This window comes from Trachemys scripta, chromosome 24 (genome assembly GCF_013100865.1).
Source record: "Trachemys scripta elegans isolate TJP31775 chromosome 24, CAS_Tse_1.0, whole genome shotgun sequence".
NCBI lineage: Eukaryota > Metazoa > Chordata > Testudines > Emydidae > Trachemys > Trachemys scripta.
The window spans coordinates 9,567,849-9,587,522 of NC_048321.1; the positions used below are offsets into that span (position 1 = coordinate 9,567,849).

At 52.3% G+C, this 19,674-nt stretch overlaps 1 protein-coding gene across 1 annotated transcript; it reads right to left on the reverse strand.

The window, feature by feature from the left end:
* Positions 1–4,686: 4,686 nt before the first annotated feature.
* RAB25 (RAB25, member RAS oncogene family) lies at positions 4,687–15,159 on the reverse strand. The gene is made up of 5 exons (XM_034756899.1): positions 14,795–15,159; positions 8,382–8,577; positions 6,980–7,173; positions 6,471–6,551; positions 4,687–5,345 (listed from the first exon to the last, which is right to left on the reverse strand). Exons 1-5 carry the CDS (start codon positions 14,832–14,834, stop codon positions 5,215–5,217), a joined length of 642 nt encoding a protein of 213 aa, XP_034612790.1. The 5' UTR covers positions 14,835–15,159; the 3' UTR covers positions 4,687–5,214.
* Between the last annotated feature and the right edge of the window lie 4,515 nt (positions 15,160–19,674).

The following is a 19,674-nucleotide window of genomic DNA, read 5'->3' on the forward strand; positions in this document are numbered from 1 at the left end:
TCGTGTACACTCACATGCTCACACTCATACACATGCATGCTCAATCATACTCGTGTGCATATGTACGCATCTGTTTACACACGTGCATTCATGCTTGTGCGCACACACACACCCCGCGTGGCTCTCCCCCACACACCAAAGTTTTGGGTTTGTTCCAATTAGCCCCAAAATTTCAGCACAAGCTCTAACCCAGCTCCCCTGGGAAGCAGGGCCCCAGCGCTCAGCTCCGAGAGCCTTGCAGCTAATCTGACCAGACCTTCAGGTTGATGGCTCATCGGCGGCCCCTGAGGCTGATGTCATTAGCCAAGGTCCCTGCAGCTCTAGGGAGGGGCTGATTGACATGGCTGCTCCCTGGGAGGCGGGTCTGTATGCAGTGAACAACCTCTGGCCTCCCTTCCTCCCACCCCAGCCCATGACCTGCCAAGAAGGCAGTTCAGCCCCCCCCCCACCCCCGCAGACCAACACTAAGCAGCCCCCATGGGTGAGATACAGTCTCCCATCCCCCATCCCTTAGCGTAACCAGCTCCTCTTGGGCCACTAACAGGGCTAGAACCGAGGACTTTCAGGGCTCAAAGCAGGGTGCAGCAGCCAACCTATAAAACCTCTTCCATGGACCAGGCACTAGAGGGCAACAAAGAGACAAACTCTGAGCTACGACAGCCTTGGGGTCCTTAACTAGGACCCCCGGTTACCCAGAGCTCTGGGGGAACACCCATGACTTTCTGTGTAGCTGACCAGCAGGCTTTGAAGTCTGAGCTTAGAAAGTCCCGACATGGAGTACAAACTTGCAGCGGTCTCTGTGCAAATCATGCCCTCTGCACCCCGTTTCTCTCCTGAGGCATACGGAAGGGGTGGGGACAATGCAGTTTTCCCAGCCTTGGGAAAAGCCAGCCAGCCCACTGCCTGAGCCTCACTGCTGGGGTCCTCCGCACAGGAATGGCCCTGCTCCCCAGACATAGAATATCAGGGTTGGAAGAGACCTCAGGAGGTCATCTAGTCCAACCTGCTGCTCAAAGACAGATCCCCAGACAGATTTTTACCCAAGTTCCCTAAATCCAAGTTCCCTAAATGGCCCCCTCAAGGATTGAGCTCACAACCCTGGGTTTAGCAGGCCAATGCTCAAACCACTGAGCTATCTCTCCCCATATGAAGTCTCGCAGCGCTGCAGGGAAGTGATCTCCAGGGCCCTGTAGTGCCATAGTGCAGCACCAGCTGCAGGACACAGGGATGCTGCCTGCTAGTTTAGGACAGGACATGAAGGACGGGACTGTCTCCCGTTGAAATGGCCGGGGGCAGCGTTCCCTGGTTTGGATGGGGGCACTGGATGTTCTGGGCCTGGTTCTCCGTCCCAGTTAGGCCCCGCCAGGCCATGCTGGAAGTGCAAAGGGGGCTTAAAGTGGGTCGAAACAGCCCCCAAAGAATCCCCCCTGTGCGAGGGGCCTCCCCGTTCCATCGGAGTCAGGCCAGCGTCCGGCAGCGACACGGGGCACGACCCCTGGGCACTGGGACTGCAGGGGGCGAGGGGAAAGCACGAGCAGCGTGGTCGCTAATACTGTAGTGGACGGAGCCCAGCTCCGGAGTGGAAAAGGCAGGACATTTGCTCTGCCCCACCCCTGACTTACAGTGATGTTGCAAAACAGGATGGAGAACATTGCTCAAGTTTCCCTGCCGTTGTAGCAACCTGGCCTTCTAGCCCACTTTTCCTGCCAGCCTGGCCCTCTGCCTGCCATGCTGTGTGCGCTGTCCCCTCTGAGGGCAGTGCGGGGGGCCCAGGGCGAACCAGCTGTTGTCCCCGGCCTGGCTTCTCTAAGAACAGATGTTCAGAAAGGCTCAACACACCAAGCTGGGAACAGGGGCCAGAGACAGGTCGCTACCTCCAGTCCTGAACATTATCAGGGCCTGCTGTTAGCTCTGCCAAGAGAGAGTAAAGTCAGGGAACGTCTGCAGGTAGGAGTCTGGAATCAGGTGAGAAACTGAGGCAGGGTGACTGCTGTGCTGAGGCCCGGCCAGCCCTATGGGACTGACCCTGCTACCCTCCCTTTAAACTTGGATGATTCCATGTGTGATCTTTGCAGCCCGGCCCTCTCTCTGCCATTTAGACTTATAACAAGGCCTTGGGTTGACCCAGATCTCCTAGCGAACAGCTGTGGGGTAGCTGTGCTGAGACCAATGGAGTGATGCTGATATAAACCACCTGAGGATCGGCCCCACTTCTCAGAGCCCTGTGGGAGCTAATACAACAAAGGGAAAGCCGCTGAATTCTTCTCCCAGCCAGGGTGAGAGTCACCTCTCTGCACTGCTTTGAGCCTGTTTAGTTGGAGGGTAGGGTCGGGGTTGGGCTTTTCCTTAGACGAATTGCACGAACCGTCAGCGGAGATCAACTCTTGCTCCCCTTCAGCCCGTGGGCAGAGTTTCGTCACAAGGCAAAGTATGTATTTTCTTTCTTCTGCGTAGACCAAATGCAACTGGGAACCATGGAGAGGGAATAAATGAAGCCCCCCCACAATGGCTATAAAAAAATCTCGCTGGGGGAACCCAGGGCTGGAACAGCTGGGGGCTGGAATGGGTTGGAATGAGGGGCATCAGCAGAGCCAAATGAAATTAATGGGCAGCAGGTTTAAAACAAATAAAAGGAAGTTCTTCTTCATACAGCGCACAGTCAACCTGTGGAACTCCTTGCCTGAGGAGGTTGTGAAGGCTAGGACTATAACAGGGTTTAAAAGAGAACTGGATAAATTCATGGAGGTTAAGTCCATTAATAGCTATTAGCCAGGATGGGAAAGGAATGGTGTCCCTCGCCTCTGTTTGTCAGATGGTGGAGATGGACGGCAGGAGAGAGATCACTTGATCATTACCTGTTAGGTTCACTCCCTCTGGGGCACCTGGCATTGGCCACTGTCGGTAGACAGGATACTGGGCTAGATGGACCTTTGGTCTGACCCAGTATGGCCGTTCTTATGTTATGAGCCCAGGGGACGCAGAGGTGGGGCTACGGGTGAGGCCTGAGATGTGCTATCAGAGCTGTGTGCTGTGAAATCTCCCCACACGACCACCACCGCTGATGGAAGTAGAGTTACAGGGCCACTGCAGAGCTCACAGACACTTGGTCGTCCAGTCTGAAACCCCATATCTTGCAGGTTCACCCCACATCCTGCCCATTAACATCCCTGAGGAAAGGGAAGGGGAATGAAAAAGATGGAAAAATTAGATGAGATCCTAAAGGGAAACCCAGCAGGAATATGCAGGAAGTCAAGGTAGGCAGACCGCTGTCTTTGAAACGTTCTCTAAATGTTTTAATGTTTGGGTCAAGGTCCTATAGTCCATCGCATCACGCACACTCCCTCACCAGGGCTGCTCGTGAGACGATCTGTACAAAAAGATCCAGCCCCGCTCCAGCGATCATATAAATAATTCCCACTGAATTCAGACGTTCACAAGATGCTGCGGTTAGATTAACAGCAGGCAAAAGCCAGGTTTAGACACGAACGAGAGGCGTAACAGGGATTTAGTGTTTCTGTCTCAGCACAGAAACTGCCCCAGTGAGTTAAATTGCACCAGTGCAAATCCAGAGTCACCCCCCTCACTCCAACGGCGGTGGGCCGCGTTTGATCTCGGCTACCTTGGCACACACGGAGCCAGAGTCAACCCACTGGGCAGGTGTATATCGGCATAACTTGGCGGAGTTTTGCCAATTGACACCTGCTGAGACGTGGCCCACTGACGTCAGCGACGCTAGATTCTGGTGTCTGTGGATTTGCTCCACTGAAATCAGCACATGACTCCAGCTTCCCCAGAGATCACAATCCAGCCCAGGTCCCGTCAAGAGCTCAGACGTTCAACCATTAATTACAGGCAAGCCCCTCCTCCCCCCGCCACTTCCTTCTCTATAAACTGGATCCAATACCCATTGAACTTGGTGACATCAAGGGGCTTTGGGTCAAGTCCTTAGAAGCCAGAAGTCAGTCGCCCCATGTTCAGTGTATATTGATGGAAGGGATGATTTGGTGAGGTAGTCACAATTCCAACCGCCCCTCTGAAATCCAAGCCCTTCGTTGAGTTATTTTAACAGAGTTCCTCCCTCCATTTCACCCTCCCATCTCCAAGATCTCAGACCTTAAAGCAAGGCTGAAGTAGAAGTTAAGACTAATTAGGCAACCCACGCCCTAGAACTGGAGATGTCTGCTTTCTCTCTCTCCACTCCTGCATTGCCACTCTGTATAGGGCACAGTCATATTTTCAGAGGCTGTCTAGTCAGAGGAAGAGATTCTGTACCCAGGGGCGAGGACAGCGGGGTTGTACGGATCTCACTAGGTGAACGAACAGGTTATGGGAGACAGCAAAACGGACGGGATGTTTAAAGCGGCAGCATCTGGGCGAAAATCGTGGCTCCGATCCTGGAATCGGAGCCATGTGGCCGCACCCTCCACTGACTTCGACAGGGAGGGCCGGATTCTGAGCTCAGATGCAGCTGTGTGAATCTGGTGCAAGCCCCACTGAGCTGAGCGGCGTTGAGGCCAGATTCGGAGCGTGCGTGGATCCAATGGCAGGATCAGACCAATATATTGATCATATGTAAATGCCTTCCTTGAAACCTTACGGTTGCAGGAAGAGAGGAAGGACTGCCCAGCCGTTAGGGTGCGAGCCTGGAACTTGGGAGACCCAGGTTCAATTCCCAGCTCTGCCACCTGTGTGACCCTGGGCATGTCACCTAGTCTCCCTGTGCCTCGGTTTTCCCATGTGTACACTGGGGATAATAGCATAATAGCACTGCCCTATCCCACAGAGGGTTGTGAGGATAAATACATTAAAAAGATGCTCAGACACTGTGGTAATGGGATCAGGTAACTAAGATAGATGGGCGTGTTCCTATGGCTGATTCCCCCTCTGCTAGGGGAAAGTTTGGCCAGCCGACCCCTCCCCGCCCCAAGATTCCCCCTGCTGTGGCTTGGCAGACCCCAGGGGGCAGAGGTCTGGGTATGCAGCATCCCCTTCTCTAGTGGTGCTGCCTGCAGGGTGGGGCGTGGGTACTGGCTTTGCGGAGGGGGCGAAGGGACCGATCCATTGCAGACGTGTTTCTGTGGCCCAGCCCCGGCCTGGCTTGGTGCAGTTACGGGGCGTTGAGGGAGGGGACGGGCATTCCCCTGGTCAGAAAGCAGAGCGGACGGAGGGGCTCGTGCCTCCACGGCAAGTCCCGGGCCGGCTCCCGCCCTGCTCTCAGAGGCTCACGCAGCACGCTCGCTTCTCCTCCGGGGTCTGGGAGGCGCCGTGGGGGTTCTCGCTGGAGAGCGACACCTTGTTGTCCTGGGGGCTTCTCTGCTGCTGCTTCTGCACTTTGCTGAAAATGTCTGGAAGAGGGAGCGATAATAAGGGATCCTGGAGCGTTCCCCCTGGCCCAGGGTAACCCCCACCGGGTGGTGCTGTGTCCCCCCTGAGCCGGGGCTGGGCCACAGACAGAGGCTGGTGAACCTCCTACTGCCTTAACCAACCCAGCTGGCGCTATTAGCTGGACCAGCTCCTGCTTAAAGGGCTAGCGGTCCCTGCTGGGGCTTGGCATAATATGGGTAGATCTACAGGGCCTGCTAGGTTTTCACTGTGGTGCAGGCCAATAGAGAGAAATGAGCGGCCCTGATACAGCCTGTTTGCTAGGGTCCTATCTCCTCCCATTTCACTTTATTTACACAGACGTTTTGGGGCCCTCCCTAACCCCGCGCTCAGGGCTCTGGTACGACGGTAGAAAGCGAATACGGAAAAGTTATTTACTTGTTCCCGTCAGATAAAAACTAGGGGCCACCACATGAAATTAATGGGCAGCAGGTTTAAAACACAGCACGCAGTCAACCTGTGGAACTCCTTGCCTGAGGAGGTTGTGAAGGCTAGGACTGTAACAGGGTTTAAAAGAGAACTGGATAAATTCATGGAGGTTAAGTCCATTAATGGCTATTAGCCAGGATGGGCAAGGAATGGTGTCCCTAGCCTCTGTTTGTCAGAGGGTGGAGATGGATGGCAGGAGAGAGATCACTTATTGTCCCCATATTACGTCCGCCCCACATCAGCCCTGCTTCGGGGTGTTCTTTAGTCGTGTCCCCTTGAACCGTGGTGGAAACAGGCAGCATGAGGGTAACTCCTTGCCCAAACCTGCTCCCCAGCCTTCTCTCTCTCCAGAGTGTCCCACGGTGTTAGGAAAATCCCCTCTCTAGACCAGTTGGCCTAGTCGTTAACCTGCCCCCCTTGGTGCAGAGAGAAGCTCCAGGGGCAGACAAATGGGCTGGTTTGTCATGGCAGGAGGTGGGATACCGGATTCCACTCGGTCTCCTTAGCGCTCCCTGGTGGCGGGGCAGTTGTCACATGGCACCTTGAGCTCTTTCTATAGAGAGTTCACCCCCCTGGGTGCTTCTCCGTCAGCCATCCCCAGAGCATGCTCTGCTCAGAATCCAACCCCCCGACTCCACATTCCCCTGTCCCCGGCGCACCTCTCAGTATGGTCTCGAAGGCCTGCTCGACGTTCGTGGAGTCCAGCGCAGACGTCTCGATGAACAGCAGCCCCTTGTTTTCTGCAAGGACAGGGTCACGCAAGAGGCATGGGAACTGTGGTACCCTTTGGGGGTCCGGCTACCCGAGCATCCCCCTTCCTGCCAGAGCAGGGCAGGCCCTTGGCCCATCTAGCATGGCATCTCCCCCAGCAGAACGACACTGGGGCATCAGGGTCAGGGAGGGGAGAGCACCCCATAGTACAGCCCCCCCGGGGTCCTATCAATACTGAGTCAACAGGGAGAGCGCCCCCTACTGAGCCCCCACCTCCTTGCAGCGTGGCACCCCTTGGTCTATCACATTACGGACCCTGCTTAGCTCATGCGGTCCCAGCACCATGAGCTCTGGCTGGAACAGGAGGCTTTCAGGACGTGTTCTCGGGGAGGGGTAGCAGAACCCAGCGGGCGCTGGCTGTCTCGGGGTGGGTCCACCCGGGGAGGCGGCTCCATACCTGCAAACATCTTGGCCTCCTCGGTCGGCACCTCGCGGGCCTGGGCTAAGTCTGTCTTGTTGCCCACCAGCATGACGATGATGGTGGCCTCGGCGTGGTCATACAGCTCCTTCAGCCAGCGCTCCACCACGTTGTAGGTCTGGTGCTTGGTGATGTCGAAAACCAGGAGGGCGCCCACTGCTCCCCTGTAATACCTGCCGAGAGGGAGCGGGCGGCCTTCACCACCGGGTCTGACCGGAGCCTGTCACGGCCCCACCGCCTCCAGTGGGGTCAGACCTCTTTGGGTGTGTCTCCACTGCACACTAAGCCCAAGCTCTGACTCAGGATTGAGCCCAGATCTCTCTTCCGTCCGCACACAAATCCGTCTGACTCGGTCAGTGAGCCCTCAGGACCTAGGTCCAAGGAGTCTGCGAGGGGGGTGGGTCAGACAGACCCTGAGTCCTGCTGCACCTCGGGTCCAAGCCCTGTCAGTTTGCTGTGTGGATGCAGCTCAAGCCTCACACCTGAGTCAGAAGATTTGCGCAGGGCAGTGTGGACGCGTTAGCAGGGCTGTGAGACCTGGGTCCAGCAACTGTAAGCCCAGGTTTACAGTGCAATGTGGACGCTCAAGCACAGGCTTGGAAACCCGGAGTCCTCAAGGTCAGGTCCCACTGACCGTGGCTCACTATGCAGTGTAGACATACCCACAGTGCGCCTACCTATAACCCAGTACTGCTGCTCCAAGAGCCGGCCCACAGAGTGGCTAGCGCATCCCTGTCTTGCCCCCTCACTCCCTGTGGTTGAGCTACTAGGATAACGGCCTACTACTGCTGCCAAGCAGTGGAGTCACTCCTTTAACTCCACCGGTAGAGATCTGTGCTGTGCCTGTGAAGGGCTGGGGTTCAAATGCTGCCGGGCATCAGTCACGGTCAAAGAAACACCCTGGTGTCGCTGACTTTTCCCCCCTTCGTTTTCACAGTAGTGTCCTAAGCCCGTTTTGCACGCATGGAAATGACTCAGGAAGTGCAGGGCAATGGAGAATCTGGCCCTGCAGCTTCATTTGGGCGATAGACACTCTCCATCCCACCTGCTCTAGGGGTGCCATGACTCCTCTAAGCAGTGGGGCTCCAAACCAAGATCTTTGGCTCTAAATGCACAAGCATCTACCACCTGAGCTAAAAGAGGTGTTAGCTCAAAGACTGTAGCGGACTCATAAACCTCAGTGTGGCCCAACCGCTGGAGGGAGACCGTGAGTCACGCTGAGTATGGGCAGGTCAATACAATACAATAGCCCCCTGTGCCACCCCCGTGGAGTTCTGTGTTCAGAGGCGCCTGCCTCCCGTGGGGAGTCGCCCGCGCCTAGGAACCGCGGCCGCCATCGCCACCCCTCCCGCTGTTGCATCGAGTCGCGCGGCCCGCTTACGCTGAGGTGATGGCACGGTACCGCTCCAGCCCGGCGGTGTCCCAGATCTGTGCCTTCACCATGGCATTGCCCACCATGACGGTGCGGGTGGAGAACTCCACGCCGATGGTGGTGCGGCTGTCGTGGTTGAATTCATTGCGGGTGAAGCGCGAGAGCAGATTGGTCTTCCCCACGCCAGACTCTCCAATCAGAACCACTAGGGAGACAAGAGGGGAAACTCCTAGCAAAATGAGATGCAAATGGGACTTGTGCACCAGGGATATAATTCTGATCCTCCTAATCCAAAAGCACAGGAAGATGGAGAATCCTCATGAGCTGGGAGCAGTACAGGGCATATGACACCCAGTTCTGATTTCAGTAGAGAGCTATGGAACATGACTTTGACTGTAAGCTCTTTGGGACAGGGACTTTTGTTCTTCTTGTATTGCGCCTATCACAATGAGGCCCTGATCTACGACTAGAGCGTCTGGTGCTACCGCAGTATAAATAATCATACATACCAACCAGTCCATCATTGTTTTATTAACAATGTACTGAACTCTCTCATGGTGCACGATGCTGTACAAACGCAGAGGAATCATTATCCCCAAGGTGGCTGCAATGCAAATATTTTGGTGCCTGATTCTCCACTGCCTTGTGCCTCGTGCTGTCATCTACACCACCAAAAGTAGGCATTGTGTGCTACCTAGGCAGAATCACCATTGTTCACTGGTGCAAATGATGACACAAATTGCAGGGAAATTGTGAGTTAGGCCAGTACTCTAGTGCAACAGACAACTGCTGCATCTAGGAACATAGCAATTGCCGCGTGAGAGCAGCTCATGTGTCCATTCAGTCCAGTATCCTGTCTCTGCATTAAGCAGTTATGGGAAAAACATGCCCGTAAAGAAAATTTCTTCCTAGCCCTCATCTGTTTTGTTTTTCCATATGCAAGGAGCAGATTTCAATCAGAATCAGATTAAGGAAACCAACCGAAAAAGAAAGAACAAAAGGAAAGTCCCTTATGAGAGAGAGCACAGAGTATACAGCTCCTCTAACAGTCTGCATGGAACTGACTTCACAACAGCTGCTGTCTCTGCATCCAGGGAGAGTTCTTAGAAATACGGTGGTGCAGGACACAGAAAACAAAAGTTTTCTAGCTACACGCACCATTGTAGCCACATGATACGGCTGCCAATGCTGTCCCAAGTTTCTCAATTTTACATCAACTCTTGAGATATTTGGGCGAGCTTAAAGTCCCAGCTGCTGGAGTCAGCTGACTTTGTGAATGTCAGCTTTCATCTAAAAAAACCAAGGACGTTTCTAGCCCTTGTGTTGGTGGAGAAAAACTAGAAAACGTGGAGCAAATGAATCCAGAAGACAAATAAAAAGAACCCCCCAAATTATTTATTTTTAAAATCTCAAGATTTTAAGCCAGTCATGATTTGGGGGGCCCAGCTCATGATTTTTGAATACTTGGGGTTGGTGATTCTGGATCACCCTAGACAACAATCACATTGTTTGCTGGAACTTTCATAAAATACTCCAAATTTCTTCTGCTCGGCTACAGTTTTCCTTCTTTTCATGCTACAGCCTCTTAACACACCTGTATTAAGCCAAAGTGAAAATACAACCTAAGAGCGCTTTCTCTCTGCCTCTCTATTCTAAACAGCAACCGAAAAACCTTTATGGAAGATTTGCCTTTTCTTATGTTGCTGTATCTTCTGATCTCTCTGTTTGGTGGAATGCACTTGAATTTTCTAGCACAGAGCCAGGAATGTGGCTTAGTATCTAGGGGTATGTGTACAGAGCAGAAAAATACCTGCAGCAGTGCGTCTCAGAGCCAGGGTCAAATGACTTGGGTTCATGCTGGGGGACTACAAATAGCAGTGTAGGCGTGCGGGCTCCAGATAGAGCCTGGGCTCTGAGACCACCCCTCCCCTCCGCCCCACAGGTCTTTTTTTGTGGTGTGGACACGCCCTATCGAGCTAAGGAACTTTTTCTGGCCCCCGTTACCTACCTGAGTGCCTCACAAGCTTTAATATGTTTATTCTCCCTCCTTGTGAGCCCGGGCACTGCTATTATCCCATTGTACAGGTGGGGAAACTGAGGCACTGACAGGCTAAGTGGAGGGATAGCTCAGTGGTTTGAGCATTGGCCTGCTAAACCCCGAGTTGTGAGTTCAATCCTTGAGGGGGCTATTTAGGGATCTGGGGCAAAAATCTGTCTGGGGATTAGCCCTGCTTTGAGTAGGGGGTTGGACTAGATGACCTCCTGAGGTCCCTTCCAACCCTGATATTCTATGATACATATAGCAAATAATCTGTGGAGCTGTACCAGTGCAAAGTGACTTGCCCAAGGTCACATAGGGAGTCTGGGGCAGAGGAGGGAATCCTAGAAATGCAGGGCTAGGACCTTGAGAAGTCATCAAGTCCAGTGCCCTGAGCTGAGGCAGAACCCAGTAAACCTAGACTGTCCCTGACAGGTTTTTGTCCAACCTGTTCTTAAAACCTCCAGGGATTGCAATTCCACAACCTCCCTTGGAAGCCTGTTCCAGAGGTTAACTACCCTGAGATTTAAAAGTTTTTCTAATGTCTAACCTAAATCTCTCTTACTACAGATTTAGTCAATTACTTATTGTCCTGCCCTCAGTGGACATAGAGAACAATTGATCAGAGTCCTCCTTATCACAGCCATTAATATATTGGAAGACTATCAGGTCCCACCTCAGACTTCTTTTCTTAAGACTAAACATGCCCAGTTTTTTTAACTTTTCCTCATAGGTCGGGTTTTCTAAACCTTTGATCATTTTTGTTGCTCTCCTCTGGGCTCCATCCAATTTGTCACGTTTCCTAAAGTGCTGGACACAGGACTCCAGCTGAGACCGCACCAGTGCTAAGCAGAGCAGGACAATTCCCTCCCGTGTCTTACCTACGATGCTCCTGTTAATATACCCCAGAATTCTATTGGTCTTTTTCAGTCTGACCTCCAGCACAACACAGTCCATAGAATTGAACCCAAGAGCCAGGATAGTTTCTGAGTAACTGGCCCACCAGCTGGGAATAGGCGGTAACAGCTGGGCAGGGCTAGTCCTAGAGGTGACTCCCTAGGCAAATAGGTTTTGGCTGTTGGCTTTCTAACAAATCGAATCCTCCATCTTTTTTTCCTTTCCCTCCTAAGCCTTCCCCGGACTGACCCCATCTGGCCTCCACTCCCCACTCCCTACAGTGAGGGATTTGTCTTCATGTCAGCCTGCCTCCTCCTGCAGTTGGCGCTTTGCGAATGGGCCCCCTAAGTGTGTGCATGTGTGTGTGTCTTTTGTCCAGATGGCTTATGTAGTACATATTCCACCCAGGTGGCAATGGAGACCGTCTCCACCCTGTTTCAAGCCACCCTGCAGCGTATCTGATCTGTGTCCGCTCTGTTTGCAAAGCAAGCCGGTAGCTCTGATCTTCTGCTCCCTGGGGAAGGGGGACAGCTAACCCTGCAGTGACAGCTTGAAACCTGGCTGAAGAATCCCATCTGAGCTTGCCTGTGCCTTGATACTGTCAGGCTGTGTGGCTCGCTCACGCAGGTGTGGCAGGCGGCAGCGTGTGCAAAGTCTGCACAAACACAAGCCTTCCCGCGCCGTCGCAGCTGTGTGAGTGGGACATTAAAGGGCCAAGCAGCCGTTTGTCTCCCTGGCTTTGTTCTGAAAAGGACACTGCCAGCTTAAAATGCACGTAGCTAATCTGTGGCTGCCTAGGATGTGGAACTTCACGGTGACCCGGGGGACAGAACTCAGATTCCCCCTGCTTCAAAAGTTCAGGCCCCTAGCACCCAAGCTAAAGGCAACTCCTCATTAGCACCTGGCAATATAGGGCCTGTGACACACAGTTGAGCTGTTCTGATTCCATTCAGTGAGGGCAGTGACACATACCAGAGAGGCAGTGTTATCCAGTGTCTACAGCACTGGACTGGGAAGCAGGAGATCTGGGTTCTTGGCCCAACTTTGCTGGTGCCCTTGCCCAAGACACCCGCCTTGTTCTGTTTCCCCTTCAACTATCTTGCTTTAAGCTCTGCCTGGCAAGGGCTGTCTCTTATTATATTTATGTACAGCACCTAATGTACTGTAGTACAAGTGATGACACACACACCGGCCAGGTCATTATAATATTTCTAAACCCTAAATTGCTTTACCTACAATGCTAATGACAACTCCCAAGATTACTGAAGCAGAATGACTTTTAAATGTACTTTCCCCATTTAAGCTGTTTGGACAATGTTTATGTTTTGCATTCCACTCAGCTGTGTTGGTCCAGTTTGCTTTTCTTTGCCTCTCCTGCACTGTCACAATTCCCCACCAAAACAGTTTTCCCCACCATCATCAGCACTTAATTCCTGAGTCCTACAGAACCCCTGGACCATACGAGGCAGCACCAGAGCTGGGAAAACCTTCCTGACCCTGGAACCAGACAACACAAAATGAAATAACAAGAATGTAAATTACACCTCAGTTGGGATTTGAACCGGCTCAAGACCATTCAGAAGCTGAAGCTAATGCAAAATGCTACAGCCTATTTATTAAGGGGAGTTGCACATTGGGAGCCCATCAGTCCATGTTCCATGACTCCCAAAAAGCTTCTGGGTGGAATTCAAGGTGTTGGCTTTCACTAGGGAGGATCAAACATTTTCCATCCAAGCCGCTTTTCTCCAGTAAGTTGGGGTTTTCCATTAAACAAAAATTTTCACAGGAAGTGTTTAATTTCCTCAAAAAATGTTGATTTTTTTTTCTTGTTGGAAAAGCAAAAAATAAAAAATAGAATCTTTGGGCAAAATCCAAAACTGTTTCAGTTTTGTACAACATTCTTTCAAATGTTCATCTGAAAGTGTTGAGGATTTTGTTGTTTGTGCCTGTTTACCATGGAAGGCCCCGTCCCATCCCCCCCAACATTGTCCGGCTAGCTCTAGTTTTAGCCTATCAAGCCCTGAAAGGTTTGGGATCTGGTTGCCAGAGCAGCTGTCCTTCTCCCAGTGAAACATGGGCACACAGAACCGGCTAGAAAACAGTAAACATTTCTTCAAAATATTTCAAATTTTTTTTAATGTAAAAAATTTTTCCCGGCAAGTAAAATTTTGGTTAAAAAAATTTATTTTTTTTCCAGAAAACCAAAACCCACTTTCCTTTTGGGGGAAAATGAATGTGTTTTCGGTTTTTAACAAATGCAATCCGGTCGAGCTTTTTTTTCAATGCAAGTTACTGAACGCGGCCTCGGCCAGGTTAGAATAAACTGTCCCTAGAGGGGTGCAATCCCGTCAGGCCCTGATCCTCTCGCTGGGCATTACGCTGTGGGGGCATTATTATGTTTTGTATTACGGGAGCACCTGGAGGCTCGTACCAAAACTGAGGCTCCAGTGTGATGGGGCCTGTGACTACACATAGCAAGAAACAGTCCCTTGCCCCTTATGGGGCCTGAGAAGCACAGACTAGCCACAGCATGGGGCATTCTGGTCACACCCCTGAGCCACTGTCTATAGCCCTTACCTCAGCTCCACACCAGCTGGGGCAGCCCCATGTGCAGGCAGGATCCTTACGGGGCTATTTCCACCCGTTATGGCTACCAGCTCCCCATTCGCCACTGCTCTCCACCTCGTGCAGGCGTTTGCACCGGGGTGACCCGTTCGGATTCGGTAGCACTTTGCATGGATGTAACTGAACACTCGCGGTGCAGTGTGAAGGAGAATCAGCCCCCAGGGTGTTCAGTCCGGACATCCATCAGGATCCCTGCAAATCCCTGGGGAGCTGGGTTGCCAGAAGCCCACGTACCTCCACAGCGACCTCAGTGCCCTCCCTCCGTCCCACTCCACTGGTTCCCCAGCAGTGTCCCCACTGTAAGGCCACATCCGATTGGCCCACCCATCCAGCTAGGTCAGTACCTAATGCTTAAGAGGGAGGTGTCAAACCCCCTGACTGCACCCCACCATGCAGTTGTCGGCCCAGGCACTGAGCTGGGCTGTGGATTTAATGACAGGATGCTCGGTGGGTTCCCAAAGCCAGTCACAACCTTGCAGTGACTGTGGGGGGAGTGGCAGAGGGGCTCATCTGACCCAAATTCCTGGTGCATCTGCACTGACTTCACTGGGGCTTATACCCAGGCGTGGTGGGATTTGCCCTCAAAGATCCACCGCCAAGGACTCCCCACTACCACAAGAGAGAGACCCAGCTGCCCTTCTGGATGGCTGCTTCCCCTCCACCCCTTGCTGGCGCTACGTGCCCCAGCCCACCGCCGCCGCTCCATCTGGCCTCCAGCACCCAGCCCACATCCCATCCATCTTCTGCCCCCCCTGCCCCGGGCCCCCAATTCCACCTCTTTCAAAAGGCAGAACCAGCCCGTTGCAGAACACGCAGCCCAGCCTGAAATCAGCCACGGAAAGGGGGTACCAATAAAACTCACCCTTAAAGACAAAGTTATAGTCCTCCTCCGCCGTCCCCATCTCTCCCAGCCACACCTGGCCCCCTCCGGCTTGGGTTCCTCCTCTCAGTCTTCACCTGCTTCCTTAGGAGCCAGGGTGTGGGGGGGTTTTTTAGGGTTTTTTTCTTGCCACGATCTGATAAACCAGGAAGGCGGAGGACAAAATTTCCTCCCAAGACAGGGAAGTTGAAAGCGATTGGGAGGAGAGTTGCCAAACGAGGGGAGGAGACCCACAGGGCCAAGTTCCCTTTGCTGCACCAGCCAAACAAACAAAAAATAGCCAGCCCTGTGCTTCTTAGGCCTCTTTTCGAAGGGGCCGGGCGGGGAGTAGATCCTTGCTAGGCAGGTTGAAGGTGCAGCTCTGCTGGGTGGCTGACTCAATGGGGTGTGACCTGGGTGTCGCCATACAGGTTTGTCAGGTAGTGCTCACCGCCCCCACCAGTGTCACATGGCTGTTGAACACACCCACGCACGCTGCCTCTGCTTGTGTTCATGCTGGACTAGGCCGGGGTGCCAACTGTGGTCGGACACAATCCCGGGGGTTTCACCGCAGGACGTAATCTCGAACGAAAGATTCAGCTTTAATTCCTGGGCACTCCAGGGCAATCCTGGAGGCTTGGCAACCCTAGGAGTGTAGGGCCTGATCCTGCACTTTCTTTGCTCTCCCGTGGAAGTGCCCACGACTTGCAAACTGGCCCAGGCTGCAGAAGCCACAGGCACTGTGTTTTAGTGATGAGCTGGCATGTTAGACCCCTCACCCGCCCGCCACAGGACCTCCTGGCCAAAGTGCAAGCTGCAGGAGGCCAGAGAACAGGGAGTGGGAGGCTGAGGATGGAGAGAGGAGCATTGTGCAGTTTGAACCAACTCTGCTGCTCTGGGGACAAGTGCCTTAGCTGCTTCTCTACGTACCGCTGGCTCAGCTCCCCTCGCAACAGCAAGTGCCTGGCTAGTGGCTGATGCCCGGGACTGACTCCAGTGTGAAAAGCCCTAGCCCCGACTGCGTGAGCTTCGCTCTGTAGGCAGGGGCTGTAGCAGAGGCCTGTCCGCTGTGGCTAGGGCAGAGAGAGAGGCCCATCACACACTCTGCACTGTTTTTTTTCCTGGAGCACTCCTTGGAGGAGCAGAGAGCCAAGGGGATGTTTATATCACATGAGACAAATGACTTGAGTATTTGGGAGGAGAAGGGATGAGCTGACAATAAGATTCTGGCCAAGGTTGACAAGAAGGGAGGGAAAGAGGGTCCAATTGTACCAGGGCTCCTAGCTCAGGGAGCCCCCAAATACCTGTATAAATAAAGTGAAATGGGAGGGACCCCAAGGAACACAATGTACTTGGGCCCCAAATTTCTCTTGCTGCCCTGCAGACGGTCCCCCTGATACTGCTAAAGTGAACACAAGGAGCCTGAGGGAGGCATTCTCTATCATCAGTATTTGTATGACTATAGCACCGAACTGTCTCCATTGAGATCTAGGCCCCGCAGTGCAGGGTGCTGTACATAGACACAGTGAGAGACACTCTGTCTTTAGAGAGTTTACAATCAAAACAGAGGCACGAAGGTGGGACGGGGAGTGATTTCCCTCATGGTTAACAGCGGAGCTGGAAATAAAACCCAGCTCACCAGAGTCCTAGGCCAGTGCTCAATCCACTAGGCCAGGCTCTCCTCTCACACACATGGAGTGTAATTGCATCAGCATCTGCTCTGGGAACTGGTAGAGGAGAACTGGGAAGCCCTCTAGAGAGGTTGATGGGAAAGGATTTAAACCCAGGTGTGTTGGTGGGGAACCCCCAATATATTTGTGGATCATTAAGCGAAGGGGTTTCTGAGCTCCTAGTCTTAGAGCCACTATAATCCAGACAGCTGGCGCCCCAGAGCAGTGGCTGCAAAAGAATCCACCATAGGCTCTTAGAGGAGGGAGGGGGCATGACAGAGCCAACAAAGGCCTTATTCTGTGATTGGGACCACACCTCTTTACTGGTGGGTGGAGAGCTGTGTGTGCTAATGCCACCGCCTACAAATGCAGGTGAACATTCAGCAGGGATGGGAGAGGCCAGGCTCAAGCAGGAGAAACCAGACGCATTAGGGGATTAACGCTGCTCAGCACCGACGCCACGCTCCAGCAAGCCACTGAATGTCCGTGCAGTGGGTGTGACACAAAGTCCCGTGGGCTGATTCTCAGTTGCACTAAGGCTCTTTTACCCTGCTCCGGCACTCCACTCCACTGCAGTGGCTGGCAACGCTCCCATTGGCCTCACTTGGGCCAGCTTTTCCTTCTGTAACTATAGCCCAGATTTTTCTCCTGCCAATCTCAAAGTGCTGTACAAAGGAGGCCAGTATCATTATTCCCATTTTACAGACAAAGAAACTGAGGCACAGAGCAGGCAAATGACTTGCCCAAGGTCACCCAGCAGGCCAGAGGCGGGAATAGAATTCATGGCTCCTGACTTTCTGTCCAGTGCACTATCCACTAGTGGCTCCCCCTTAGCTCTCAGGTAGCAAATGTCCTTCTATGTCCAATCATTTGTACTGATGGGAGGGAAGGGGGGGACGACACAGGGTGTGTGAATTGGCGCGTGCTCTCCTGTGTTGCACTCGCTCTGCCCTGTGTACACCCTGCTGGTGTGAACTAAAGGGTACCTAGTTCGTACTGATGTAGTCTTGTGTCAGACAGGACAGGCAGAACATACCCCTGAGGTCCTTGGCGTGACCCAAGCCTGCAGCCTGAGCACAGCGCTAGATTAATTTGCTACTTTCACTTTAAAAACCACCAGGCCAGATTTGCCAGCTGCTGGTGTAGATCCAGAGTGATGCCAGTGACTCACTCCAGATTTACACCGGTGTTACTGGCAGCAGAATCTGCCCCTGTGCATTTTGTGTTAGACTATGAAAGTTGTGTTCCTTATCCTCTGCTGCCATCATGTGAGCAACAGAGGGAAAAACTAGACATCACAGCAACCCCTGAATCCTCAGAGGAGTTAACTCCCTGCTCCAGGTCAACTTGTTCAGAAATCCACCTCCAGCAGTGACCCGCACCAGCTGCATCAGAGGAAGATGCAAGAACCTCCTTTCTCCCCCACCAATGGGCAGCTATGGGATAATCTGCCCCCAGGCCCTTGAAGAGCTCCTCCCACTCCCTCATTGTTAGAGACTGATTGAAGCCTTGAGGCGAAGGCTTTGCACTGTAGACGGGCTCGATCAGTCTTAACTATTCTAACTGAGTCTCTTGCGCATGACATGTGAGTCAGGCCGCGTAACGTACTAGAGCACAGTTACTAGAGCGCTGACCTCAGTACAAGGGCCTATGTAAGGGTAGTCCCTCTTTGCTAAATTCTTGCCCTCTGTATGATCTTGTGGCAGAGAGTTCCAAAGTCTAATTACACAGCTGGAGCCTGCACCTTGTTAAAAATATATATATTAACACCACGATCAGCTCAGGAGAGGGGAATATTGCTCAAGAGGGCTGCAGCCGAAATCTGTCCCACTGGCTGAGCCGGGCTACTCCATCCAGTCACTGCCTCTGATGGACAGAGCCTAGGATCACAGACACGATGCCGCTCGGAGGTTGGGTGGAGATCCAGATTGACAGGCTTCAGCTGTTACACCACCCTCCTCAGATTTCAGCCCCCATCCACCACGCGCTGATACATCCATCAGTCTGTAGCTTAGGGACACAGCTGCTGCAGGAGCCCAGCCTAGGTTTAGATCAGGCCTTAGACACCTGCCCTTGTTTGCATATCAGAATGGGAGTGTGTAGACCAGTGGTTCTCAACCAGGGGGACACGTACCCTTGAGGGTATGCAGAGGTCTTCCGGGGGTACATCAACTCATCTAGAGATTTGCCTCGTTTTACAACAGGCTACAGAAAAAGCCCTAGCGAAGTCAGTGCAAACTAACATTTCATATAGAGCAGTGTAAACAAGTCATTGTATACTATACACAGGAAATGTAAGTACAATATTTATATTCCAAGTGATTTATTTTATAAGTAGATGGTAGAGGAGAAAGTCAGCAATAGTGCGCTGTGACACTTTTGTGTTTTGCTGTCTGATTTTGTAAGCTCATAGTTTTTAAGTGAAGTGAAACTTGGGGGTACACAAGACAAAGCAGACTCCTGAAAGGGATACAGTTGTCTGGAAAGGCTGAGAGCCACTGGTGTAGACTAGAGCTGGTCAGGAGTACTCAAAAATCACAAAACGCCCATTTATCAAAGACAAATTGTGGGGAAAGGTTGATTGGGCCAAATCTCACTTCAAAAGAATGCTGAGAAGAGTTTCAGAGGGGTCAGGACGCTCCATTTTGATTTTTTTTTTGTAAATGAAAAGTTCTGTTTGAGTCAAAATAACTGTTGCAAAAGTTAACATAGTAAAATAAATAAATAAATAAAGGTTGAAATAGACAAAATGTTGCCATTGCCCCACCTGAAATTTGTTTGCAGATTTTTCAGTTCACAGCAACTTGCAGGATTTTTAACTTTTCCATCCCAATTTGCCATGGGAAAAAGTTTTGAATGTCATCCTAGGACAGGAGACCTGTTTCTGACCCAGCTCTCGTACAGGCCCATGCGCCTCTCCTTTTCTTAACCACCTCCTTCACAGACTCCACTTTCCAGCTCTTTTTAACCTCTTGAGCCTGGTCTACACAAAAAACTTAGGTCAACCCAGCTGCACCCCCGAGTGACGTAATTAAGCCAACCCAACCCCTGGTGTAGACAGTGCTAGGTTATGACGACAGGAGAATCCTGCCCATCAGCGTACATTGTGTCTACACTGCAATGGCGCAGCTGTAGCGTTTCAAGTGTAGAAGAGCCCTAGGATGAAAGTCCCCAGCCCCTTCCTCATCTGAAAGAGGCGAGCCAGGACTCAAG

Coding starts and splice junctions, on each gene's coding strand:
- RAB25 (XM_034756899.1), bottom strand. CDS start 14,834: ATGGGGACGGCGGAGGAGGACTATAACTTTGTCTTTAAGG. Junction 8,578..14,794: donor CTATAACTTTGTCTTTAAGG/GTGAGTTTTATT, acceptor TTGTCTCCCTAG/TGGTTCTGATTGGAGAGTCT. Junction 6,552..6,979: donor GGAGGCCAAGATGTTTGCAG/GTATGGAGCCGC, acceptor CTGTCCTTGCAG/AAAACAAGGGGCTGCTGTTC.